The sequence below is a fragment of the Hylobates moloch genome, unplaced genomic scaffold, assembly GCF_009828535.3.
Source record: "Hylobates moloch isolate HMO894 unplaced genomic scaffold, HMol_V3 SCAFFOLD_19, whole genome shotgun sequence".
NCBI classification, from domain to species: Eukaryota; Metazoa; Chordata; class Mammalia; order Primates; family Hylobatidae; genus Hylobates; species Hylobates moloch.
In genome coordinates, this window is record NW_026652294.1 from 76,083,382 (window position 1) to 76,111,013 (window position 27,632).

At 41.0% G+C, this 27,632-nt stretch overlaps 1 protein-coding gene across 7 annotated transcripts in view; it reads right to left on the reverse strand.

The window, feature by feature from the left end:
* Positions 1-620: 620 nt before the first annotated feature.
* The window catches only part of VLDLR (very low density lipoprotein receptor), a 32,376-nt gene continuing 5,364 nt past the window's right edge, over positions 621-27,632 (reverse strand). For 3 of the 7 annotated variants that reach the window (XM_032138312.2, XM_058431695.1, XM_058431696.1), the window contains exons 2-19: positions 19,551-19,670; positions 15,163-15,285; positions 13,643-13,765; positions 11,609-11,980; positions 11,390-11,512; positions 11,180-11,302; positions 10,278-10,397; positions 10,049-10,174; positions 9,391-9,562; positions 8,591-8,809; positions 7,559-7,677; positions 6,810-6,949; positions 6,351-6,492; positions 4,919-5,065; positions 3,936-4,019; positions 3,419-3,499; positions 2,417-2,586; positions 621-1,565 (exon numbers count right to left, since the gene is read on the reverse strand). In XM_032138312.2, coding sequence (XP_031994203.1) covers positions 1,530-1,565; positions 2,417-2,586; positions 3,419-3,499; positions 3,936-4,019; positions 4,919-5,065; positions 6,351-6,492; positions 6,810-6,949; positions 7,559-7,677; positions 8,591-8,809; positions 9,391-9,562; positions 10,049-10,174; positions 10,278-10,397; positions 11,180-11,302; positions 11,390-11,512; positions 11,609-11,980; positions 13,643-13,765; positions 15,163-15,285; positions 19,551-19,670 — 2,540 coding nt within the window. In that variant the 3' untranslated portion in view covers positions 621-1,529. The remainder of the gene's footprint in view (positions 1,566-2,416; positions 2,587-3,418; positions 3,500-3,935; positions 4,020-4,918; positions 5,066-6,350; positions 6,493-6,809; positions 6,950-7,558; positions 7,678-8,590; positions 8,810-9,390; positions 9,563-10,048; positions 10,175-10,277; positions 10,398-11,179; positions 11,303-11,389; positions 11,513-11,608; positions 11,981-13,642; positions 13,766-15,162; positions 15,286-19,550; positions 19,671-27,632) is intronic. The other 4 variants (XM_032138313.2, XM_058431697.1, XM_058431699.1 and 1 more) reach the window with 3 other exon arrangements.

Consider the following 27,632-nt stretch of genomic DNA (forward strand, 5'->3'; position numbering starts at 1 on the left):
CACACAGTATCCACCCGGTGCTTCAAGTCTTGTGTCTTTCCTTGCTTCCAGACATCCTGAGACTTTAGAGAAAGAAAGTAATGGCCAACCTGATGGAAAATTCACTAAACTCCCTGTGCAGTGTTTTGTCTCAAACTCCTCATCTGCTCTTCATACTGTAAGTTCCAGAAATTGTCCATAGTAAGAATCTGCCCCATCCCAGCCAGGATAAAAATTTAGGTGATATTACAATTATATTCTTCATGAAGTCACATTAAAACAGTGGTTTTTAAGCTTTAGTTTACATCAGTATTGGCTGAAAGGCTTCTGAAAGCAGGTTTCAGCCCTCGCCCCCAGAGTTTCTGATTCAGTAGGTCTGGGATGGGGCTGGGAACTTGCATTTCTAACACATTCCCAGGTGATGCAGATGCTTCTGTTCCTGGGACCACACTGAGAACCCTGCCTTAGATTGTTCAAGAATGCCATTGCTTGCTATCCTCCCTGGCCATCTTCACAGTAAGACAGTCTAGACTTTTATAAGAAGAAAGCCCTTATCCATGCCTTAGAAGGCACTTGTCCTTGACCTATATAAATGACAGAACATGGAAAACAGAGACTTAACTATAAAGAAAGAAGCAGAATTCATAGACATCTTAGCATGTGTTTCTCGATCAGGAAACAAGTTAATGAAAAAGAAACTCCTCTAACCAGGAGGAATTCTAGGTACAGACTAAGCTAGCTTCTTTTACACAGTAAGAAATATTTCGGGAGCAAATGTTAAACAGTACTTCATTTTTAAACTGTACTTGGGTGTAAGAGAAACCAACCCAATTATAGGCTTAGTTATACAACATCAAGAACTATAGCTTACACATTTAGTTAGAACACTTGATACTACTCAGGCTAAGAGTTCATCCTAGAGGAACAGGCACAAACCATGGTTAAGCTGCTTGGTTTAATTTTTAGCACTTGAAAAAAACTGTACAGTAGTTTGAACACACAGTCTTTGCAAACCTCCATTGAGGTCAAAGATTTCATTCATACGTACAAAATTAGTTTATAAATTTTTTTGGCAATTTCATCTTAGTAACCCGTTTTATCCTATTGCCATTGTCCCAACCATTGAAAAAGTTTACAATAATTTACATAGAAATATTTTCAAAGTGCTTAAGAATAGTGATTGTTCTCTGGGATATTTACAGATGGCCTATACAATGTATGTACAGGTGGTATACACTATAGCACAAGTTTCATTGCTGGAATATGGCTTTCTAGGGAAAGTGCATATTTGGCCAGAGGTGGCAATACTGTCTAGAAATTCAAGGGTTACAGATACTTGGTAACCACATCCAAAGCTGAAGTAGAATGTGGACAAGAATATTTACAAAAGTAATATAAAAATGGTCAAGTATACAAGCTTAATCCACGCAAAGGTATCTTGATGTTCTTCCAGCCGAGAGGAAGAAAGAGACTTCAGCTGCTGGCTCGGTTACCATTCCGACGGGGGTATTATTTGTTTAGACCTCAAAGGTCAAGACTTGTCACAGAAGTCAAGCTAGATCATCATCTGTGCTTACAACTGATATCTGTGGAAAAGAAGAAGTATGGAATGAGCTTGGTGATCACTCACTGATGGCAATTCTAGTCTTTAAAATGGACCTTGCTTTTGAGTTGGTCATTCAAACACTCAGAGAGCTCAGAAGAAAAGTCAGATACAAAAGAGTACTGAGTTGTATCATACATGCATTTAACTTGAATTCAACTATACCTGCTTGGTAGTGAGATAAGATAGTGTGACTGATTCTGTCTTTTCTACTTAATGATCATAAATCTTGGGGAAAAATGTGAAAAGCTATATGTGTGTCAAGAATTGACCACCGTTCCATGTTTCACCAGAGTTTGAGAGGGGAGCGATCAATACTTGTTTTATTCAGCCTGCTTCCTACGTGAAGGCCAAATACTCCACTTGGGTTTCATCTGAAGAAAAGCTAGCTAAACTAAGTGTGGTGGGATACTTTTTAAAGCAAAGCATATCATAATTTTGGCTAAGTGAATCTTACTCAATACACTGACTTTAAGCCAACTCCCCTATGTATGATATGCTAATTTACTTTCAAATATCTAGTAGGCAATGGATTTAATAGTTCAGTAATGAGTTACTTGGATCATGCTAGTATTTACAGGTCATTTCTATAACCAAAAATACCTTAATATAGTGGTAACCTTTCCCAGTTGACCCACTTGCCAGTTGGTGAGGGTTAGATGCTGATCAACTGACTGACTTATGTTCTAATAGGCTACACTGTCTAATATCCAGGTAGCAGATGAAGTGTTCGGTAACTCCATCATCCCAATGGCTCTCTCTCTCTCGCCCAGGTCTCCTTTCTGAAAAGTCTCACTTCAAGCCATGGTGTATAAAGACACAAAGCTGACTTACTGCTGGGTACGTGTGTCCAACAGAAGCACTGTGTCTACCAATGTCTATGGAGAGGTCCTCTTCAGTGGTTTTCAAGTACACAGGATTGTCAAAGTTCATGCTTTTCATGTTCTTGTGTTGCCAATTCCGCCACATCAAGTAGCCACCTACTGCTGCCATCACTAAGAGCACTGAAAAAAATCAGAGGGTCGCTAAGTGAGCTAAGTCTAGTATTGGAACATACAAGAAAGGCAATAATGTTCAGGAATCCATAATAATTGACATTAGTAAAAATGCCATGTTTTATGGAGCTAGGATAACTAGAAGTTGGAATACACATGCGCCAGGAGCTTGAAACAAGTTCAGCCCAGAGGTAGTTCTATGCACTGGAGCTGGACTAGCCACATCCACCCAGGCAAGGGCAGGGTCCTCGGTCCCACCTTAGGCTCACCAAATTAAAATTGCAGAAGGTTCTGGAGAGCTATTCAGGTGGTCCTGGTGTGTTACCTAAGCTTGGAATCTATTAATTTGGGACAAAGGCTTTTATAGCAAAGTCCTTATAATTTGCATGTCTCGTAACAGTTTTGGAGGTCATTTTCCATAGGTTTGAAAATTCTTAATTGCTTTTAAGTTACCCTCAACAAGTCCTGTAACTCTTAGCATTTAAGCATTTGTGCATCTCCTCTGTATGAAGCATTACACACATTTCAAAGGGGGAACAGAACAGTACACTAGTTAAAGAGACTTATTATAAAAGGAGATAAGCCAGGCTAACAGTGCGGAAGTAGAAAGCATTAACTGTTGAACATTTATCATGCCAGTTACTGTGCCAAAGGCACAACTGAAGAGAAAGATCTGGGCCTTAATTTAGTGTATTATGTGGGGGAGAAAGTGAATGTAATTCAGTGTCATAAATGCTAGACAGCATAAAGGGCCATGAAAGGGGTAGCTCCAGATGAACAAAAAATCTTCATCTGGTATCTAAGAAGTTCTTGAACCCAGACTTGTAGGAAATCTACTTACAGAGAGGAAGAATGGCCCACGCGGCAGAAGTCCCTTTTGGGGGAACACTGACCTCTGATACTGCTGTGGTCACATTGATCCCTACAGAGGAATAAAAGGAATCAGTTTGGAAGGATCTGTATTCAGACTTAGAAATTTCCCATGAGATAGGTAAGGAGCCAAAACCTTTGCATCCAATACTGATGTTCAGTATCTACCACAGTTGAACACCAGGAACAACTCTGGCCTACAAGTATTACTGATGTTCAGTATCTACCACAATTGAACACCAGGAACAACTCTGGCCTACAGGTATTTGAGTCACATGCTGTAGTAGCCATTTCACTGACAGGTCTCTACTGGAAACCTTAAAGATCAGTCAGGAGAAGATACGCAAGTTTTAAGTCTTTGGTGTTTAAATATAGGTTACCAATTGGGGCAGAAATAGTAGTTAAAGGCTGCATTAATTATTTAAGCTATAGATACAAAGAGTGTGCTGTTAGTTGAGATTAACAGTTTGCAGTACTGAACTCAATACCTCTCGGAACTAGTCCACTAGTTGGTGACATTTCTGTTGTGTTCGTATCTTTTGTCTCACTGTAAGTCACAGTAGTTGCAGTACCTGAATTATAAAAACCAAGAACCCGGTTAATGCCAAGGTTCCAGAATGGCTAGCTGTTTTGTCCAGACAAGCCATGCACAAGGTTATTTTAAAACCAGGTGAAATAGACAAACCACTACTGAACTAAGTTGTACAGCTGATGTGTCGAAATTGAAATAGCAATCTTCATGCCAAAAAGAGATACATGAAACTTCGGGAAGAACAGTCGGTGTTTGGAATTTGACAATTCAAAATGATGGACAACCATATTTTATCCCTCTAAACAATATCCCATCTTCCTGGAAACTACAGAAAATGTTCTCAAGATGCTCTGGTATACCAGGCATACCAGACTGTCTTGCAACTAATTTCTTGGTAAACTGAGCTAATCCCTGCCTGACCATGAATTACGCTACTAAAAACCTCATCAGCCTCACCATATAAGCTCCTTAATCACACAAATGAGCTTAATTTGCCACTTAATCAAAAGAACAGAAGACGAAATGCAAATTCAGCTTGAGTGTTATTTTAGGGTAGCGTCACCCACTGAGGCAATGAGGTTTCTGTAACCATGGCCTTCCTTAAGCATAATTTCTGTCCCCCTTCTTTTGAGGAAAAATGTTAAGGCCTCGTTTAATTACCTGCAAGTTGGCTAGCTCAGTGCTGTTAAGGGACTAATTGGTACAAATTAGTATAAGGTACGTTGACACTTTAGTCTCCTATAAACTCATTTAATGTTGAAATGGGTTAAAGTTAGTTCTCAAGAAATGACATGATAACCCGGCATACGACAATCGCAGATATCTTCTCAAATCTATTCAAAGAATTAGCTAAAACAGAATTCTTAAAAATCCAAGCTTTTGTCTTATTATATTGCTTGTTGTAGATTCCACTTGTGGTTGAAACACAAAATGCCTTACTTTGGCAGTCTCGGCCATTTTCCTCTAGATTGTACCCACTGGGACAGGAACAGGTATATTTTGGAGAATGATCATTAAACTGTGGTGCTGGCAGGCACAGGTATTCACATCCTCCATTCTCCATGTCTTCTTCACACCAATTTTTACCTAGTCAGGAAAAAAAAAAATACCATTAAAATGGTTATTCCGGTGCCTAGTATATATAAAGCCTTGTTCTACATGTTGAAGACCTGAGTCTTTGCCCCCAAGAGCTTAAACTTTCTACTCTGCCAATCCTTGAAGTGACAGCAATATCAAGGAAGAATAAGTATAAAGGTACAGGCAGCATGCTCTAAGGACACCAGATAAGGGACCTCTTGGAGACAGACTGTAAAAGTTATGCCTTTAAGAGACAGATAGATGCCAAAAGAGGTGGTGGGGAAGGGCGGTGAGGGACCAGGACTGGCTCTCACTATTGGCCCAAGGTTTAGCGTGAAGGCTCAGAGAAAGGAGACTAGGCATGTTCTCCCGGTTTTCTCTTGACTTGCTCCAACAAAGTGGAAGGAAACTCAGCCTTAGGGAAGGTCTGAATCCAATATGACTGGTATTACAGCTCACGCCTGTGATTCCAGCACTTTGGGAGGCTGAGGCAGGCAGATTATTTTGGGTTAGGAGTTCGAGACCAGTCTGGCCAACATGGTGAAACCCCATCTCTACTAAAAATACAAAGTTTAGCTGGGCGTTGTGGCTCACTCCTGTAATCCCAGCTACTTGGGAGGCTGAGGCTGCAGTGAGCCGAGATTGTGCCACTGCACTCCAGCCTGAGTGACAGAGCAAGACTCGGTCTCCAAAAAAAAAAAAAAAAAAAAAAAAGCTGGACACAAGCATATACAGAGGGAAGATGATGTGAAGAGACACCGGGGGAAGAGCACCGTCAACAGACCAAGAAGAGGCCTGGAACAGACCCTTCCCTCACAGCCCTCAAGAGGCACCAACCCTCCTGGCACCTTGATTTCAGACTTCTGGCCTCCGGAAATTTGAGACAATAAATTTCGAGACAATAAATTTGTTGTTTAAGGCAGTTTGTGGTACTTCATTGCAAAAATCCTAGCAAACTAACAGTAGAGAAAGCTTGTAGTACAAAAGCTACTTTGGAGGCTACTGCAATAGTTTTGGCAAGAGGGGCAAAGGCCAAGGGGACATGGATGAAACAGAAATAAAAGCTCTCACACTCAGGCTTGGGAGGAAAGCTAGGAGCTGAAGTTCAGAAGCCATTTCTCTAAGGCAGCAGAAATAAAAAAATAATGTGAGAAATGTTTAAGGTAGGGTACGGGAGGGCAAAAGTTCCCTTTTAAAGAAAGCTGAGTTGCCAAGAGCTGCTGCCATCCAGCAGGTTCTGTGTCTTGCTGCTTCCCTTAAAGTAGTTATTAAGGACTGTGCTTCTCCACGGTACCTGATGGCTGCACAAGTTCATGATAGACAATGATGTCTTGGGCATCATTCAGGTTGTTGACGAGCGTGGCTAGCTCTGATCCAGTGAATTTATTGGCACCATAGACGGCTTCATTTTCCCCATCTATCCAGTAGACACGATCCTAAAACAGAACCCCGCAATTAGCATGTAGATCCAGGATTCACACAAGTCCATTTCTAAGGTCATCATCATTTACTTCTCATTTAATGGACTATGTTTAGTGAATGCTGAGCTGGGACACTATAAAAGTGTAGAAGAATCAAGTTTAGGTTTGAAGTGCTTCTGGGAATTAGTGTCTAATTTGTGCACGGTTTTAAGTGAAAGCAGTTTCTCAAGCCATGTTCAGCTGCTCTTCCCTCCTCCCGCTATGTCTGCTATTTCTCTTCAAAGTGATATAGTAGCTCAAAGGTACACACTTTGATGTGAGACACATCTTACCTCAAATATTGTTAGTGCAAGAGGATGAGCTAGGAACTCCAGAGACTCCAGTACTATCCTACGATCTTGGCCATTCAAGTCCACGCTGGATAACATGTGCAACTTAGAATCAAGCCAATAGAGGCGGCTTTTTATAAGGTCTAGGTAGGAAAAGAATTGTCGTTACATGACAAGCCACTACTCTGGCTCCCATTTAAAATATCTACTGAATTAATATTCTACTTTCATGGTTCTTTCCCCAGCAGGATTTCTTAACAGGGTCACACAAACCTTGCAAAGCAGCATGCAGTCTGTATCCACATTCATTTTTGGGGACTAACAGGGTACCTGAGATTCTCAAAGTAAATGACTTAAAAAATGTTACTCACATTACAGAAAACATCAAAAGAGGCTACCATTTTGTTGTTCTCCTCCAAAAAGCCAGAAGAAAACTGTTAAAACGCTGCAATTCACGAAATGCTAAGGCACTCATGCCCAGAATATTTAGTATGAGTGCACCCAAGACCCAACGTTCACTGAATTTGTGTCACATCTTAGGCCCAGCTGGACAACAGGCCAGTAATTATGGAACGTGTAATTTGCTAATCCACCATTTTACTTGTGTTGTTCAGTTACTCCCATTGAAAATTCCTGCTACAATTTAGGCGGAAACAGTAGAGTCATCTGCTAGTCCAGAATTCACCATGGAGATAAATAGAAACACTATGAAGATCGTCGAGTGGGTGGTCGAGAAGGAAGAACATACATACCTAGTGTAATTCCGTTAGGCCACTGGATATCCACTGTCACCAGTGGACGTCTATCGAATCCATTCATTCCTGCTTTTTCTATTTTAGCTGGTTCACCCCAGTCTGACCAGTAAACAAAGCTGTGAAGAATTAAATGAGAAATAAGACTCAGTGGTTTAGAAGGAATAAAGTTGTAGCTTGAAACAAAAATTTAAAATTTGAGCAGAAAACTCAAGAGATTCTCTAGTGACAAACAGTAACACTTAAGGGTCTAATTGTGTTCTAGGTAAATAAAGTTGAATATTAAGAATCTACAAGCTCATTATTAACTATAATAATCTATGTTTGTCTGACATTTAAATTTCAGCCCAAAGTCACAAGGTTATGTTTCCTTTTTAAAAGGTCAGTTCTTTCAGAGGAGTGAAAGACGAACATCTTTCAAATTTCATAGCAGGGGTTGGCGGGCAGAGTTCTAATGAGGCTGCATGGGGGCCAGTTGTGATGACTACAGCCTTAGTCAACTTCCTAAGCTGCTCTTCTATGTTACTTAGTGGCAATTTGCGGAACCCCCTTAGTGAAATGTTTCTAGAAAGGTCTGTTTATTTCTGCTGGACTTTCAGACAACTTGCACACTTAGATGCAGCGTGGTTACCCAAATCCTCACAATTCGGGCTGTCATTTAGGTTTGATCATCCAGAGCTAGCCCAGCAAAGTATTCAGTCAAAAATTAAAAAATCACTTGCGTAGAAACTGGGGGGGCAAAAGGGTTCAGATACAGCTTTTGGTATACATATCAAATCAGGAATGTTAATTCATTAATGTCAACCAACAATCAGTCACACGAGAGTCAGACAGGAGGACCTGTCATATAGTTAAGGCCATCCCAGGGTCACTCAACTGGGGCAAAACTGGTATCTTGAATTAGAATTCTAATTCTTTGTTGTGGAAGGCTGATAAAGCTTGAGATTTTAGTACTAATTCAGGTATGAGAAAGCTCCTGACCTACACAGATACCATTCCAAAAGGCTATGTGATGGAAAACAGACTACAAACCCAGACAGTGGGTCCACAGCTATGGAGGCAGGCTCTCGCAAGTCAGAGTTAAACAGGAACTTCCTCTTGGTTCCATCTAGGGTAGCTACTGAAATAGTCTTAGAAGCCGCGTCAGTCCAGTAGATGGTCTTGTACACCCAATCAACAGCAATGGCTGCAGGATTATAGACATTGTCGATCATTTTAACATGTCTACCAACCTTGTCATCAATTGAGGCACTGAAACAGAATAGGTCACAAGAAATTTGAGTTTGACACAATTAGAGCTTGGAGAACAGACTTTTTGCTTGCAAAATGGTCAATGGCTTTGTTCAGAAAGAAATCTAGTTAACATCACAGCTCATCACTCACATTATTTAACCATGCTGCTTACTGATGCTAAATTAATAATGCTGTAGATTATCTAGTTGCTGGTATGTATTCTATATACAAGAACAACAAATTTCTAAGTGAAGCTATTTGTTTCAGTATCCATCGTCTGAGTTTCTATAGTTCCCATTAAGAAATGGCTGTACTACCATTTCTATTTGTAGCAACAATGAACAGTTCTCAATTAACTGTAGAGAAAAGGGAGAAAATATAAAAAATAGGAAAGATGTCATCTTTTACTTCCTAGACAATTGTTAGTTTCTAATTAGGAACTGATAACAATAAATAATTAGCGTTAGATTTAATGTCCCCAGATAATTAGATGCTAGATGGGGCTAGACACAAAAAAAACTCCTCCAAACTACCCCACAGATCACTTCCCAAGTGACAATGACTTATGTCAAGACAACACAAATGGAAATGAAAGTTACCTGAAGATAGCCTTTTGGCTTAGATCGGCCCAGAAGAGTTTCTGAGCAGCAATGTCAGCATCGAGAGCCACAGTGTTTCTTAGCTGTTCAACTAGTTGGATATATTCTTTCCTCTCTAAGCCAATCTTCCTGATGTCTCTTCGATTCGTGAAGATCAGACTTGGCTCTTTGCCTGCAAGAGGGAAGTCAGGGTTACTTAGTTTTGCTTTAAGAAGGCAAGGTCTTTCTAAACCACCTCCTCCCAGCAGAGGAGCACTTAGAAAATAAAGGTATTGTGGAATCCCTCAGTAGTATCTGTTCTGGACTTCCTGCCCCTGGGATCTGCAAGTGCTTCCTACGGTTTAGGAAGGCAGTCCTGGGGTTACAGCCTTCAACAGGGTGGGTGATGAATAAGTCACTTATTTGAGTTGCACTCAAGTTTTGGAAACAGCATGCAAACCTGGTAGGTATTCACGGTATCACATGCAAAAGGAATGACCAAAGTAGATGTCTGGGGGAGAGATCTGCTATTTAACCTATACTGCTGTATTATGAGGTTAGCAGCATTGTTCTCAAGTACGATTTCATGCTTAGTTTGACCATTGTAGTCACTGGCTGTACCTTTTAGAGGCACTTACTCATAAAGGTATAATAGCCACACCAGTCCAAGTTCATTTACCTACTGCCTTGCACACGCCAGTAGCAAGATCCATTTGATAGCCACGACTACATTCACACTTGTAACCGCCTTTTAAGTTGATGCAAATTTGACTGCAGATTCCTGGATTTTGGCATTCATCAATATCTAGGAGAGAAATCAGAATTAGTCTTGCTGCTCCTATACCTTACTAGATACATACTATCCTTTCCCATCACCCGCAGTGTCCGGGTTTTCTTCTTAGACTCACCTCCACAGGTTTTCCTATCTATCAGTTCAAACCCAGCTGCACAGTCACACTCGTAGCCTATAACTAGGTCTTTGCAGATATGGGAACATCCACCATTATTTACCAAGCATTCATTTATATCTGGAAGAAAAATGTAGCAGTCACTTGACAACTTATTTTCAATTAATATCTGTCTTTCACATTTAAAACACAGGCTAGTTGTGATAATTTATCTAGTTGGCCTGGTCAAACCCATGATTTGTCTAAGACCTAATCATTTATTTTATAGATACATATTTCAGGGTGGATTATCTATCTCCTTGGCAAGTTACCAGTTGGTCAAGGATTTAGTCAAGTTTCTCTATTGATGATCAGTTATCTTTAAGGAGGTTAAACTATAAACTAGTTTGAGCCAGGCACGGTGGCTCATGCCTGTAATCCCAGCACTTTGGAAGGCCGAGGCAGGTGGATCACGAGGTCAGGAGTTCCAGACCAGCCTGGCCAACATGGTGAAACCCCGTTTCTACTAAAAATACAAAAAACAAAAAAACAAAAAATTAGCCGGGCGTAGTGGTGGGTGCCTGTAGTCCCAGCTACTCGGGAGGCTGAGGCAGGAGAACTGCTTGAATCTGGGAGGCAGAGGCTGCAGTGAGCTGAGACTGCATCATTGCACTCCAGCCTGGGCAACAAGAGTGGAACTCCATCTCAAAACAAAAAAGAAAAAACGAAAAACAAAAACAAAAACTATAAACTAGTTTGTCCTACCTGGGCTTTTAAGTCATAAAGTTTCACTCTGAAGTCTACAATTGAACTTCAGTACATTCAAAAGTTTAACTAGCCATCATGGGGGGTCCACACAGTGTTACCTATGCTGGATTGTATCAAACTTTCAGGGTCTGTACTTGAGCAACAAGTACACTTACGACACTCTTTCAGGGGCTCATCACTCCAGTCCCTGCAGTCCTGCTCCTGGTTACACACTTTGCTGATATCTATGCATTCTCCACTTCTGCACCTGAATTTTCCAGGGCCCAAGCACTGATTGACTACAAAGAGAAACAAAGAAGAGAGATTCCATGAGTGGATCTGGTCAGAGCAACCCACTGCTTAAGCAACAAAGAAGAAACCCTTACCATTTTTGCAGTTGACTTCATCGGAACCATCGACACAGTCTCGGATACCATTACACTGCCTGCTGCCATGGATGCAGCTGCCATCCTCACATTCAAATTGGTCAGGTCGGCAAGTTCGAGAGGCTACAAAGGGAGGAAACACCATGGAATGAAGCCAGCAAATTGTCCCAGTTGATACAGGGAAGAGAACTGAACGTGCCATGCAAGAAAGCTACTTACGACAGTTGACCTCATCACTGCCGTCCCTGCAGTCAGGGTCCCCATCACATCGCCACTTCTTATGGATGCACTCGCCAGAGCCGCACTGGATTTCGCTGGCTGGACACTTGGTGTGTATAACTGGCTGGCGGCCACACTGCTCCAGGGACTCATCAGATTGGTCAGAACAGTCTGCATCATCGTCGCATACCCAGCTGATGGGGATGCAGGAGGAGGTGCTGCACTGGAACTCATGGGCGCCACAGGTTGGCGGGGCACAGTCCAGCTCATCACTGCCATCGCTGCAGTCATCCTGGCCATTGCATACAAAGTTCCTGGAGATGCAGCGGCCACTGGAGCAGGTGAACTCATTGGGACTACATGTTATATTGCCTATTAAGAGAGAGGATGCCCCATTGAAAATGCATCAAGATTGGTCCTTTCAAGATTCTTGTCCCAAAATCTAATACATTGATCTTTATTCATTAATCCTAACTTACTAGCCCAACTTAAAGGCGACAATGGAGTTAAATCAAGCACACAGTCTCATTGTACAAAAAATGAAGGCACACTATAAATAAGAAGAACAGAAATAAAGGACCAAGAAAATAGTTGAAGACTGGAAATTAATTGGAGATGAGAACCACAATTGGCTCTAAAAGTGGCCATGATAAATAACAAACTGTAACAAGGGATTTCAATTTGGAAGGCAGAGATTGAGCTGTCCTTGAATCCACATACTGCTTGTCAGATCTTATCACTAGTTGAGAATATCATGCAATGTAATACTCACAATAAGCGTTATGACTTTATCCCCAAAAGAGGTGAACCACATACCACCATACATGGTTCCTCTTTTTGGTCCCTTAAATAAGGATCAGGAATAACAAGTCTTAAACACTTTCCATTTTGAAAAAGTCACTGCCAGGGCTATAATCACCATTTAACAATCAGGTATGCTGACAATGATAAGCTAGTCCTATTAGCCAATTGGTACTTTGACTTAAATTCCTGCCAAACGTTTCAAGGTTACAGTTTGATGGCAATTACAATAGAGACCACGACTCTCTTGGGAAGCAAAGTCTAGATTTATAAGGGAAACACCTGGCAGCACCAGGGCTTACCGATACAGAAAACTCAATTCTAGGATTGAACACTAAAACTCATTGGACTAGGTGCAGTGGTATTGACCTCAGGAGGCGACTTCTACACACAAGACTGGTGTTTCAACTGTAAGTGCCCTGAGCTTGACTACTACCATACCAGGAGGCCCATGCTTGTCAGACTTGGGAGCTGTAGGTTTTAGAGACCCTAGAAACAGGGCAGTAGCGTGAAAGAACATTCAAAGCACTGTTTGTTCAACCTAGTGATTTTCCCAGGCCCTCACCTTCAACATGCAGCACTTTATTAAAGATTCTCCAAGACCAGAAACATGAAAGAATAGGAAGCAGAGTTAGCTTTCAGAAACAGGAACTGCAACAGGAGACAAAGGTATCACCAGTTGGGTAGACTTTTCTTTGGGTATCTGAGGCAAGATGTTAATTCATGCTTCTGTGTCTTTTTTTTTTTTTTTTTCTTTTCTGGGAAAGTTATGCCAGAATCTAGTTTATGGGCAAAGAAATGCTTGTATAATACTCAAACAATTTATTCCAATAACCCAATCAAATTTAGACCTATGAATGTATTTGCCAACCCTACTCACCTTCTAATTTTATTATGCCAAAGTGCAAAAGGCACATGAATTACTGTCACAATAGAAACAAAAGCCCACACATTTGTTGCTTCCCTAAGCTACTTCTACATATAAGTGCCTTGAATGACTTACCTTCTTATTTCTATTTGCCTAAAAGAAACACCAAGCGATGGTCAATTGCCACGTGAATGTCTTTTAGGGTTTTAGGGCAGTTATGAAGGACAAGTAATTGAGCAGATAGTGAAGTCACTGAAAAGTGAGTCAATGTCAGTGCGTCTTCAGGCTTAGTTTAGTTTCCCCTGCCCACCCTTCCTTTAGGAAAAGGGTCTTTGGGTTACGTCACTCAACACTGATCTTCTTACCACAGTTTTCTTCATCTTCTCCACTGTCACAATCATTTTCACCATCACATCTCCAGGACACTGGGATACACTGAGTAGAATGGGCGCCACAGCTGATTTCATTTATGCGGCATGTTCTCATATCTGTTGATGATATACAGTCTCAAAAGAGCCTCAAAACTGATCAATGCAAAGCTGCTGCTCCTGTGCTGCCTGGAAGCGCTAATACCTGTGACTCAGTAGCCTGGCACACTGGTGAAATTCTACTAACTGGTTGAAGCCTGGGGAGCTCTTTCATCAGCTCCATTCCATAGAAGTTTTGCCAACCTATGCTACCTGGCAGTGTACCTGACAGCCTTGACCACGTCACTCCTTCAAGGTCCCATGGCGTGCTCAGTTCTGGCTTTTGTTTTACTTGGCATAGTGAAGTTTATTGACTCGCCTGCTCCTAGACCACTATTTATCTGTTGAATATCAAGTGGGCACACCCAGATATTGTCATCTAATCTCAAATACATGAAAAGTCAGATGGTCAAACACCTATGAAATCTTCTATTGCCTAGATTCCTTTACGGGCCTCCTTCACAACCTCCTTTCGATTGATATCTTGCAAAGTAGAAGCATGCCCTAATGCTTGACTTGACCAGGTCATCCTCCACTAAAACTTGAGGCTGAATCTTTATACAACCTGTCCTTAGCTCACAGGCCTTGAACTCACTTGCCTTGACCAATATTACCCTCCTCACTTCTTATCTAGAAAATTGAAAGTAACACCCTTATCTTCCTATTTCATTTTCTTTCATAATCACATTTTAGACCTAAATTGTGTTCATGTTAGTCTTTTTTCAGTGCTTCTACCAGTGCAGGCCTCTACTGACTCAAACTCTAAGACTTTCTTCGCCTTGACATTCATGTGATCTCAATTTATGTGATCCCAACCATCATTCTTTACGGTCTCATAGACTTTTTCCTAAGGACACAGGTATACAATTGCATACCTATGAAGTTTGTCTTATTTAAGAACAAGCTGTAAGATCTCCATTTTAGTAACTTTAGGTTACATGTGTGTCAGAAGTCACCATATCACCCAATTACTAGCTACCTTACCTCTTCAGTAATAGCTTTTTAATAGTATGATAAGCTGTACTTCTAAAAGCTTGTGCTTGGCCCATAGGGAACCCTCACTTCTTGACTTAGCTTCCAGGACCAGAGTACCATCTGCTCAGAGTCATTATAATCAAACATTTGAAATCTATGCACCTAGTCAAGGAGTTCTTGATTGAATCTGCTGACTTCAGTTTTAAGTTAAGTATTCAATAGTGAAGCTACCCAAGAGAATGTCAGTCTTGTTGGACCAGAGAGAACATTCTTTAAAGGAGGCTGATAAACTGGTAATGATTTGACTGCCCTTGGAGTCAGTTGACCTAAACTCTAAGGCAGGCAAAGAAAAATGAATACCAAGTAGTAGATTAAGCAATACTTAGAAATGTTAGACACCGAACAACCTGGGAAAGTTCAAGGCCAAAGCAAGTTACACTCACGGCACTGTTCTGGGCTTTCATCTGAACCATCTTCACAGTCAGGATCTCCATCACACTTCCATCGGCTGGGAACACACTGGCCATTGTTGCACACGAAGTCAGATTCAGCACACGTCTTCTTTACTACAAACGTTTATTTGAAGGGTTAAAGTTGTAGTAACTTACCCACAGCCCTAGCTTCACATGAGGACTCATACTGCATTTTGGCATGTTTTGCTCTAAAAAAAGCTGAGTCAATGGGCACTCAACTGCCAATATCCAGGGGCAACTTCAAAAAAATGATCATTTTTTTTCAGAGGAGGAAGATGCTCATTTGAGAGACTTGGAGGAAACGGAAATCAAGGTCAGACAGAGGTTGCCCATTATCTTACAACCCAGAGACACCTTACGTTTAACTTCCTGCCTGTTTTATAATGTTGACATTAAGTGACACTTTCATTTTCTACATGCGTTTCTTCCAAGTCATTCAAGTACTTCATTTAACAGCTAAACATTCCATCTTCTGACCGGATCATAGTAGAACTGTTTGCTGGGGACTGAATGTTTGTTTCAACCCAAAATTCATGTGTTGAAATCCTAACCCCTAATATGATGTTATTAGGAGGTAGGGCCTCTGGGAGGTAATTAAGTCATGAGGGTGGAACCCCCATGAATGGGATTAGCACCCTTATAATAAGAAACCAGAGCACTTGCTTTCTCTCTCTTTGTTATCTACTATGTAAGGACACAGTGAGAACATGGTCATCTGCAAGCCAGAAAGACAGCCCTTACCCGATATCAGATCTGCTGGCACCTTGATCTTGGACTTCTCAGTCTCCACAACTATGAGAAATAAATTTCTGTTGTTTCAGCCACCCATCTGTGGTGTTTTTGTGAGAGCAGTCTGAGCTGACCAATACACTGTTCAAGGGGCATCCCTTAACAATACATGTGTTTAGTGTGGAGAATGAAGGCCAAATCCCAGTACTGAATATTGTCACCCATACTGGTCTACAGGGGCAAAGGAACTCATCAGGTAGAAAGGGGAGAAAACTCAATCGGTGTAACAAGAGATGTTGTATTTAGAACTCAAGGGAGAGAAGATTTTAGCCTTTCTAGCCAAGGGGTAGGCTAACGTCAACCAGCTAAAAGTCATTGAAGCTGTCAGTGCTAATATCCGTAACTGACTGCTAATGTTAAAGTAGCCTAAGGAGAGGAATTGATTCTGCTGCTAATTCTTCCTGGGGCAGGTCTTTGCCCTATACTTAGGGTTACCATGCAATTTTTTGTCCAAATTGGGACAGTCTCAGCAGAAAGGGGACACTGTTAATTATATCCAGAAGATAAGCATAAACCAGGGCTGTCCTAAGCAAATTGGGGAGCTTGATTATCCTACCCATGAAGCAATCACAGAGTAGGATGAATCGATATAAAGTAGCCACACAGGATACTCTAAGCTTATCTTTCTTAGATTATATTCTTTCTTGCCTATATGCTTATACCTTCTACCCAAATTTCTATTTTAAAACATTCCTCTATAACACATATTCTGTGAAGGTAAATAAGTGAAAAATTCACAATTTGATGAACATTTGAAAGGGACTGTTTCCCAAATCACTGGTTTAAAGTAAGTAGAACTCTCAGAGCTTAGAGTTTGCCCTTGGACCACTCTGGTTCCATGTTAAGATATTGCAAAGGAGAGAGACAGTGATTACAGTTAATTTCTAGAACTCAACATGGGTTGACAAATTATGATGATCTGTAAAGGATTATCTCCTTGAATCACATAGCCAAGGAAACAAGACTGGCCATGCTAGCTTTAGATTCATGCCTGTTTCTAAAATCACTGAAAAACGCAAACACTAGTGTTAATTAAGTACTATTCAAGGTCTATGTTTTCCTGAGCATGGAGGAAGAAGTCAGAGGGTCTGCAGGGTTAGTTGCTATAATTCTGCGGAAGTTACAAAAGAGGGAGTAGCGGAATGGCTGTAAAGAGACCCCATAATTGATTGATTGATTGATTTTTTATTTATTTATTTTTATTTTTTTTTGAGACAGAGTCTCACCCTGTCGCCCAGCCTGGAGTACAGTGGCACCATCTTGGCTCACTGCAAGTTCTGCCTCCCGGATTCACGCCATTCTCCTGCCTCAGCCTCCCGAGTAGCTGGGACTGCACCATGCCTGGCTAAATTTTTTTTTGTATTTTTAGTAGGGACAGGGTTTCACCGTGTTAGCCAGGATAGTCTCGATCTCCTGACCTCATGATCCGCCTGCCTCAGCCGCCCAAAGTGCTAGGATTACAAGCATGAGCCACCGCACCTGGATCCCCATGAGTTTAAGTCTTAGCAAACGTAAGGAGGATGTGAAAGATTGGCTGTATCCCACAGTGTTTGAGCAAAAGATAAACAGACCAATTGCTGTAGGGCTCTCTCTCTTCATTTGGAGCACAGACTGGGAGGCTAAAGAAAGGATATTTGAACTGGGCCTTGAGAGACAGACAGGAATTTAGATGTGCTACAGAGGAAGAGAATCAGCAGTTACACATTTAGAGTACTTAGGTTGCTGATTAATTAGTTCAGCCTCACATTATAAAAGAATGAGTTAATGGGACCAACAGAAGCACATGGCTAACAGAATCTAAGGTTAAGTTGACTATGCCCATTGACATACTGGCAATAAAGAACCATGCTAAATATTGTAACCAAGTGTTCCATATTAAGAGATTAGACTAAAAATAGGAGGTAGCTTTGGAAGTTTTAAGTAATTCTATAGCTTTCCTCTTCCATAGAGAAACAAAGTAAGCACTCAGAGCTTCCCTGATTGTACTATTTCCACTTTCTTTCTCTACTGTCACACATGGGAAGTAGAGACAAATTTTGGCCAAGGATATAATTTTTCCTACCTCAAATGATCTTCATTAGATATACATCTACCTCTTTTTCTTTGCCAAACTCTCCCACCACGTGGCTAGTAGAGAGTACTTACACGAGACTATTTTAGAAAAATCCCAAGTTGACCCAGGTTAGTTCCTACTGAGTCAGATGGTAAAAGAAGACTTGTACAACATAAAGAGAAAAATTTCTTTTTAAGAACAAGCAACGGGTTTTGTCAAATATATAGTTTAGAATAGAGGAAAAAAATTGCAACTTACAACAGGAAAATAGTTGACAAGAGTGAGGACTCTCTAGGGAGATATTTAGTAAGAGAACTAAATTACCTAGGTAACCCAGAAATAGCATGAGACTCAATGTCTTGTGGAATAGATTAAAATCTTAGTGTTAAAATGCAAATGATGGGAAGGTGTTGCACAGGAGAACTATTTCTTAGTCCTGAGACTGGATGTAAGTTTCTTCCCTGAGACTGTAGAATGGACTTTCTTATGCTTCTAAAGGAGCTACTGATCTGCTCTACACATTGGCATGAAAACACCTGTGATACTGCTCAGAGAGATCAGGTGTAGAACAAGGTCTGCCATGATGCACACTGTATAGCATTTTAGTAATGATGCATGAAGAAGTAGGTAAAGGCATAACAAGATGGCAGTTGATGAAACCTACATTTAGTCTCTACTTTTCGTCTGTATTTCTACCTTGTATAGTGAACATCTTTATATAAATCTTTTAAAAGATAAATGACAATGTCAGCACCAATATTCACATAGAATATTGTTTCAGAATGTTTACCACATTGAGCAAAGGGATCCTACAGCAAACTTCAGCATGTATTCACGGTATCTAAATGTAATCTTGCCATGCAGTTCTCAGCTATTTTGGTTTGACATGAGGTTGTATAGATTGCATACACAGGCATTTCTCACAGTGATCTTTTGATAGATGCTGATTGATGGATGTGACACTGTATCCCCATTCTCTTGGAGAGAGAATGTCTTCCGCCCTGCTAATGCTTTAGAATCAGCAACTATTGTAAGCAGAGAATTAAAAAAGAATCCTTATCTGATCTTTGATCTGTGCTGGCTTGTAGTTTCTATGTCAGGGGTTAATTAACCCCCTGAAACTTTATGGGATTTTCTCATGTCCATGGCTTGCCTTCTTTTCTAAGATCAGAGCCATCTGAAAATTAAAAGGGGAAAAAAGTCCCTTCTAAGCAATCTTCTGTTTGTCTCTATTTCTGGTCCTGTTCTCCCTTCTCCCAGATTCCTATTCCACAGGTTTGTCTTATCTAAGATAAGCTAGGTCCTGTCATTTAAATGGAACATCACCTTATCATTCCATTCTCAAGTTGATAACCCCATGTCAAACATTCAATTTTATTCCTTTACACAGAGAAGTATAGATACTTTCAAAGCAATTGTTAGAAGTGGATTTTATTTTCAGAATCTCAACACATTTGCAGATTAAGATAACATCATATTTTAACAAAATGCATAAGTCATCAAACTCTTTACTTACCACAGTTCTTTTCATCACTGCCGTCAACACAGTCTTCATCCCCATCACATTTCCACAACAGCGTAATACAGCGACCATTTGTGCACTGGAATTGGGAGGGTTCACATTTGGCTTTTCTCCCTAGAATAAGAAGGGAACATTCAGTAAAGCAAGGATTGGTTACAGATTCAAGATACCTAATACCCATGGATGGGGACCTTCTCAGAAGGATACTACAGACTCGGCAGGCTATAACATCTTAAGGGCCAGAGTAGGAAGGATCTTCAGCCAGTGACTGACAGTAATTGCGTTCTTAGCTGGGTACATGCTAAGACTAAATACTACATTTTCAAGCCTCTTTCTCAGTGAGGTGCAGCCAAGGGACTACATTCTGACTAATGGAATGTAAACTAAAATGGTATATACAACTTTGGGAAATGTCCTTAAGAGGATAAAGGATCCATTTTCTTTCCATCTGTTCATTTCTGGTACCTGAAAATTGGGCATGGTGGCTGGAATAGTGATCTCGGGCAAATGGAGCCAGACCAAAATAGAAGGAATCCAGATTGCCCAGAGACCACAAGGGGCATCATCTCTGCCTGTGGACTCATTTCTCTCATTTGTTGAAACTATGTGTGTGGCTATAATCAGCCAAGTCCTAATCCTTTAACGGCATTTCTTGTCCACATCCATACTATTATCCATTCATGATGCTTCTATTACAAGCACAGTGAAGAAGATTTAGAAGGGGCAGCAAGAATAGGGTAGAAATAGAGATTTAATACATGATTCCTCCTCTTAGAAACTGAGGTCTAATTGGAAAAACACAGGTTTAAAAAACAGCTCCAAGATAAAAGCAACAAGAAAGTATAGTTAAGAGGGAAAGGAAGATCGTTGGTCATTTAAAGACGAGAGAAAAGGAAAGTGAGGTGGAGCTGAAGATGTAGATTCTATTTCTCTGAATCTGTTTTTCTATGCTTAATGATGGATATTTAATTCACACAATGGCGTGAACTAAGACTTGTAAGTGGGACACTTGGTGTTTTGCCCGGCACAGGCCAGCTAATGTTCAGGTGCTTCCTATCATTAGCAGTTCTGTCCTTCTGGTGGATGTGATTGCTTCATGATAAAAGGCACAGATGTGGCTGCTTAAAGCAAATATACTGCAAATACTTGAGAAAAACACTGGAATCATATAGTTTACGCAGATTACTTAGGGAGGGTGTCCAAGCAGAAGGCCTTCCGATTTCCTGCCACCTTTCAGCATTTGCAGCTGTGGCATGCTGGCATAAGAACTGATATTACAGAGACAAGCACAGACTGGAACTCTTGTGTTATGTGCACAATACCCTAGTTGGTCTCCCTAGTGTCAGCTACTCCCTGCTGTCTGGGAGCATTTTGTGCTTTGTGGCTCTTCCCAGGGAGATGAAAATTTGGCCCAAATCAAGATGACCATATGGGTGTGGTTACTTCCTTGGATATTAAATATGTTGCTTTTAAAACTGCATCTATCACTCTGCTCCCATGAGTCTAATTAAGCTAGGACCCAGTTACAAAGCAGAATGGTTTCCTACCTTCGTTTCATAATATTTTTTCATTCTTCACATGTTTTATTGGTTGTAATATACTAGGGATTTAGAAGGGGAACTAGAGGGGTAGAGAGTGTTGTCAGGAAGCAACACCTGTGTGGTTTTATATGCTAAACCAAATATGAGGTACCTGGTGCGTCTCCCCTCTCCCCTCATTGCCACTGGATTCTTAATGTGTTTGCAATATTCTCAATGGTAAGGGTACATGTCTTGTAGTTCTATATAACCTTACTACCTTTGGGGACTGTGAAAGTGGTAAGACTCTACCTTGAGTAACAGAAAAAGAACGATTTGTAGTCTGAGAACATAGGTACAAATATACTTGGAAAGACTAGTAAGGTTGGAGTTAGGATACAGTAAAGGCTGAAAACCTCTGATTGTTTTTTTAAGATTTTAGTTATCAAAAGTTATTAAGTCAAAATGAGACAACAACATTGACATTGATATCTACATAGTCAAAACGGGAACCTTGTAATCAGATTTGAATAGGAAGTTAAAGGTCAACGTCAAATGATAGTTTCCCACCCCAGGGTTAAGGTACCTGGAAGACAATCTCCTTAAACATGAGTTTGAAGCTACCGATTTCATAGGCACTCAGAGGGGCCTGGGATTAAACATGGGCATACAGTATCCCCAGGCTGATATTACTCTACTACTGCCTTAAAGAGGGCTTCGGAATTTAGTTGTAATATACAAGCTATCAACAGTAATAAACTCTATTAAAATCCTAGCAGCTCTGCTCCAAGCGTCTATATTGAGCAGACTCAGGACAGGCATCAGCATTTTCTACTAAGAAAATATCCGAAGCCAAAAAGGAGTTTAATTTCTAGCTTTTCTTATTCCAGATATTTCCACTTTACTCAAGCTTCTGCCTGATCATCATAAAGCTATGTTTTACTCTCTCTCTCTCTCAACCACACACACACACACACACATACACACACACACACACACACACACTCTCTCTCTCTCTCTCTCTCTCTCTCCAGTAAGGAGTAGCAATAGGCATTAGGAGTACAGTGTGCTACTAAAATGTCCCTGCTAGTTTCCTAAGCGCTTTGTTTTGAGGGACTGCTACTGGGCAGAAAGTGCTCCCTAGTTCTGTTTAATTCTCTGCTTCCCACAGAGAGGGACAGCTCAGACACTAAATCGAATGCCGAGCCCTTAGCCACCTGACTGGAACACTGTTAAGTTTTCTGTTCAAGTTTTTAAAAGGTTCTACCTATCCACCTCTGGTGCTCAGCTAGGACTGCTGCTGTGCAGAGCTCTAGGAGAATTGAAAGCACCAAATGAGTTAAGAAGCTTTTGCTTTCCAAAGCTTTGGGGATTATAGAATTGTGGACCTGCAGTCTATTTCCATCCATGAAAGTTAAGTCTCAAATTCAGTATTATAGTTTCATAAAGGGAACAAGTTGAGCTTGAAATCATCTACATTCGAGGTTCTTTTAATTCTTAGGGCTAAGCTAAAGCCGATGACACCTCAGAAAATACCCTGGAAGTAGAAGTGCTAGGCACTTCTGCTCAGACAGGTGAGAAGATGGGGTAAAATGCAATTGTTAGTGAGTTCCTAAAAGTCATGAGGTTTCACAAGAATGCCTTAGGCTAGAGAAGTGGTTGAAGTGGAGGGAACGGCCACAATAGCAGGAGCCCTGTGTGTTCCACCTCTGCCTCTACCAAGACTTTCTTTTGAATATTAGATTTTTGTGTAAGAATTTGAAAAGGGTTCTATTAAGAAATTGTCTAGGTTTTCTTTCAGCTCTAATACTTAGAATATCTCTGCTCCTTTGGGTGAGGGGGTTGGAAGTCACTTGTACCTACTTGCTTATGTGCCTGTTTAAATTTGTAATGAATGAATTCCTGGAGTGTCAAAAAATTCTCACTTTTGCTGTCACTTATGTAGATGGAATCAGACTATAGACTATGCACACTTACTTCAAGGACCTATTTTCCTGGGAGCCTTGCTTCTCTAAATAGTTAACATTGCTACACAGACACATTGGCAGTTCACTGGCTCCAAGAAACGCAGGGTTCTTCTTGGTGATGTTTGTATAAATTTATGGGGTATATGTAAAATTTTGTTACATGTATGTAATGAATGTATACTGATGAAATCCGAGGATTTAGGGTGTCCATCATGTGAGTACATTTTTGTTAACTACAGTCATTGACATTATTTCCTCTATCTTACTGTATGTTTGTATTCTTTAACCCACTTCTTTTCATCTGCCCTCCCTTTCCCCCCCATTTCTGAGTCTCTCATCTTTCTACCATCTACCTCCATGGAATGAAATATTTTAGCTTCCACATATGAGAACATAAGATATTTGTCTTGCTGTGCCTGGCTTATTTCCCTTAGCATAATGACCTCCAATTTCATCCCCATGCTGCTGCAAATGGCATGATTTCATTCATTTTCATGGCTGAATAGTATTCCATTTTGTATATGTACCACATTTTCTTTACCCTTTCATTATTGATGGGCATTTAGGTTGATTCTGTATCTTTGTTATTGTGAATAGTGCTGCAATAAACATGCCAGTGCAGGTATCCCTTGGATATACTGATTTTCCCTTTGGGTAGATATCCAGTAGAGGGATTGCTGGATCAAATGTTAATTCCAGTTTTAGTTTTTTGGGAAATCTGCATATTGTTTTCCTTAGTGGCTGTATTAGTTTACATTCTCACCAGCAGTGTATAAGACTTCCCTTTTCTCCACATCCTCGGCAACATCTGTTGTATTTTGTCTTTTTAGTAATAGCCATTCTGACTGGTATAAGATGATATGTCATTTTGGTTTTGGTTTGCATTTCTCTGATGATTAGAAATGGTAATGATTTTTTCAGTATCTGTTGGTTATTTTTACGTCCTCTTTGGAGAAATGTCTATTCATGTCCTTTCTCCCCTTTTTAATGGGATTATTTTTTCCCCCTGTTGTTTGAGTTTGTATATTCTGGATATTAGTCTCCTGTCACATAATAGTTTGCAAATATTTTCTCCCATTCAGCAGGTTGTTCTTCACTTTCTTGATTATTTCTTTTGCTGTGCAGAAGCCTTTTAGTTTAATTAAGTCCCAGTTTCTTTATTTTGTTTTTGTGGCCTAAGCTTTTGAGGTCTTTTTCATAAATTCATTGTCTAGACCGATGTCCTAGAGAGAAACTCAGGGTTTGTAATGCATATAGTCTAATAGTTTTTATGACATTATCTAATTGTCCCTGCAGGGGTTGACACGGAAGAATAATACATAAGCTTCAGTAAAAAACTGCATAGGCCTTTGAGTAAATACCAAGCCTTCCAGATGGACTACAAATCTCCCTATGGGGCTCAGAGCAGCACCCTGGCAGGAGCACTCCAACAAGCATGCCCAGAATATAGAGAAAGTGTCTCTGGGTACCAGGCTCAGCGTGTACTTCAACCTGCACAGAGGCTCATGCTACTACACTGCTGGGGCCACCAGGGCCAAGCATTGACATCTTTCATGCCCTTACTCATTGCTTGAGCATATGGGTGTGATTTGCTGGAATTCCTTCAGTCCATCTGTTTTGGCACTTCTGGGGCCACCAAGCACATTTATTTTTAGTCTAGTTCACTTCTACTGCCTGCCACTTTAATGCCAGTGTTTCTATTTGTAAGCTAAAACTCCTTTCAGGACAAGCAAATTTCTGAGTCAGCAAAAAAGTTTTCCTAAGGGGAGAAGGGTTTGTAAGAGGCAAAGTACCACAACAGGTGTCAAGGGAAATGTTCTGAGCTGTCAAGCACAAAGGTTGTGTTCTGGCCTTAAAGTCAGCCTCTGAAACATTGTAAGAACCAGTTCGGGCTGGGCACGGTGGCTCATGCCTATAATCCCAGCACTTTGGGAGGCTGAGGCGGGCAGATCACCTGAGGTCAGGAGTTCAAGACCAGCTTGGTCAACATGGTGAAACCCCATCTCTGCTAAAAATACAAAAATTAGCCAGGCATGGTGGCGCACACCTGTAATCCCAGCTACTTGGAAGGCTGAGGCAGGAGAATTGTTTGAACCCGGGAGGTAGAGTTTGCAGTGAGCTGAGATAGTACCATTGCACTCCAGCCTGGGCAACAAGAGTGAAACTCCATCTCAAAAACTAACAAACTAAAAAAACTAGTTCGGGGGCCACTAAAAAGTGGTGAATATGTAGGCTAATTCTTCTGAGTCACGGAAAAAAGTGAATTTTACAGTTCAATTGTCAGTTTTTCCATTTACATCAAATTCATCTTAAGAATCATGGATATAACCGAATTGTTTTTGTTGTTGGTCAAACACCACTCTAAGACTTCATATCTCTTAGCTTTTAAAATTCTTAATCCTGCATGGTTGGCCCTATTATTCCCCTTCTACAGATCAGGAAAGCTGCTAGAGAACGAAAGTACAGTCACTTGTCCCAGATCACCCTGGGCAGAGCTAGGAGTTGAATCCAGGCACTGGCTCCAGATACTGTTACTAAGCATCAATTTAGATTGAGCCTTGTTGCTGAGATGGAGGCCTGCTTTCCTTCCTCATTCTAAGTTTTTAAAAATGCTGCTAGAATTCCTCAGCAAGTCTTCTAAAAGGATTATAGCTCTTGGTATTCTTGTCTAGGGTTCAAGTCAGAGGAAAGGCCCTCCATCAGATATACCTTGAAAATCATTAGCTTCTGTGAGTGGTAAACTAAGTCAGTCGTTCTCAAGCTCCCGTGTGCATCAGAATCCCCAGGAAGGCTTGTTAAAACGCAGAATGCTAGGCCCCAGCCTGGATTCTGATTCAGTAGGTCTAGAACAGGGCCTAAGTTTGCATTTCTAATGAGTCAATGTTGACACATGAACTCAATTAACATTGAATTAATGTTGCCAATTTTGGTCCACACTTTGAGAACCACGGCACTAAGGTTAAGAAGCTACAGATTCTACCCATAATGTAAGTGGCTCTTTCATTTTCAGGGTTGTAACATACACTTATAACACCCTCATAAGGCCTAATGTTCATCACAGGAGGGACACAGGAGATAAATGCCTCTTTTACAAAACACATGATAGTAACACCTGAGTAAAGCCCTCAAAACTATTTCGTAGAAAAAATTTATTTGGGTGTCTTACTAGGCAGAGGTTCTTCTAAAATCTGTCCTTCCCTCTCTCTGTGGTCTATCTTTGATTGGCCCCATTACTTACTCGAAATCAGTACTCCAGAAATGAGCCCAAATTCTTCCCTGACATTTGGCCATCAAGCCGTGGCAATGCCCAAGCCCTCCTCTCTCACCTGATCTAAATTTAAATCCCTTCTTCCTTTGCCTCCAGGCTGCCACATTCTCTACCCCTATCAAGCAACCTAGTGATTCAAGCAACCTAGAATAACCAAGAATGGGGTCATTTCTTGGCTTACCACTGTCTCTAGGAATTAAGTTCCCTACTAATTTCCTCAGACTTTTCCCTATTGGTCACCCACCATCTGCTATACAGGCTGAGCTAACAGCTCAAAGGGGACCCACTCACTTCCCCATGGCTTTGCCCTTCCTCATGGCTGCTTTGTCTCAGTTTGTTCATGTTGCCCTTGTCCACCCATTCACCAGGAGTGGGCTCAGATTGTATTCTTGAATGAGGCCTGAATGCCTTTTTTGGAAAAACTAGGTATGGTCTGGCTGCTTTCTCATAATAGTCCCTGTCACAGAGCCATCACCCAAGGAGATGAGTTCAGCTACCATTTTTCACCTTTAGACACAAAGATCCCCTAAGGCATGGCCTGCAGTTTACATTTGTAACTCAGGACCTGGTGCCTGACATCCTATATTCTCTAGGCACTAGTTGGTAGTCTTGGGTGCATGAGTTGATTTATTAGTTTACTAATAAAGCTGGTCTGAACTAAAAACTTTTGTCAAAAACATTTTCCCCAGCTTTTTCAGAACTTGAAACCAAGTGTGACTGGTTGTTTTACTAGCTAGAATACTTTGAAAGACTCTAGGTTATAAAGGTCCCTGTTCCCTAGGCCTATGAAGGTACCTTCACCTCATCTTTGTAGCAATTTTTTTTTTTTTTTGAGATGGAGTCTTGCACTGTAGCCCAGGCTGGAGTGCAGTGGCGCTATCTCAGCTCACTGCAACCCCTGCCACCCGGGTTCAAGTGATTCTCCTGCCTCAGCCTCCTGAGTAGCTGGGATTACAGGTGCGCGCCACCACACCCAGCTAATTTTTTTGTATTTTTAGTAGAGATGGGCTTTCACTATGTTGGCCAGGCTGGTCTCGAACTCCTGACCTCGTGATCTGCCCACCTCGGCCTCCCAAAGCACTGGGATTATAGGTGTGAGCCACCCTGCCCGGCCTCTTTGTTGCAATTTATCACTTAAAAATAGTGCATTTTCACACACTTGTCTGTCAAAATGAGGGTGTCCCTTTGGGTGTGTTGGCTTCATTTCCATGTGAAAAGAGAGGTTCCAACACATGAGAAAGTTAGCAGCGGCTAAGTGGTAAGGTTAAGAGTTCGATATATTAGACCCAGATTTTACTTCTGACATGTTTTAATGCTCTTTGGT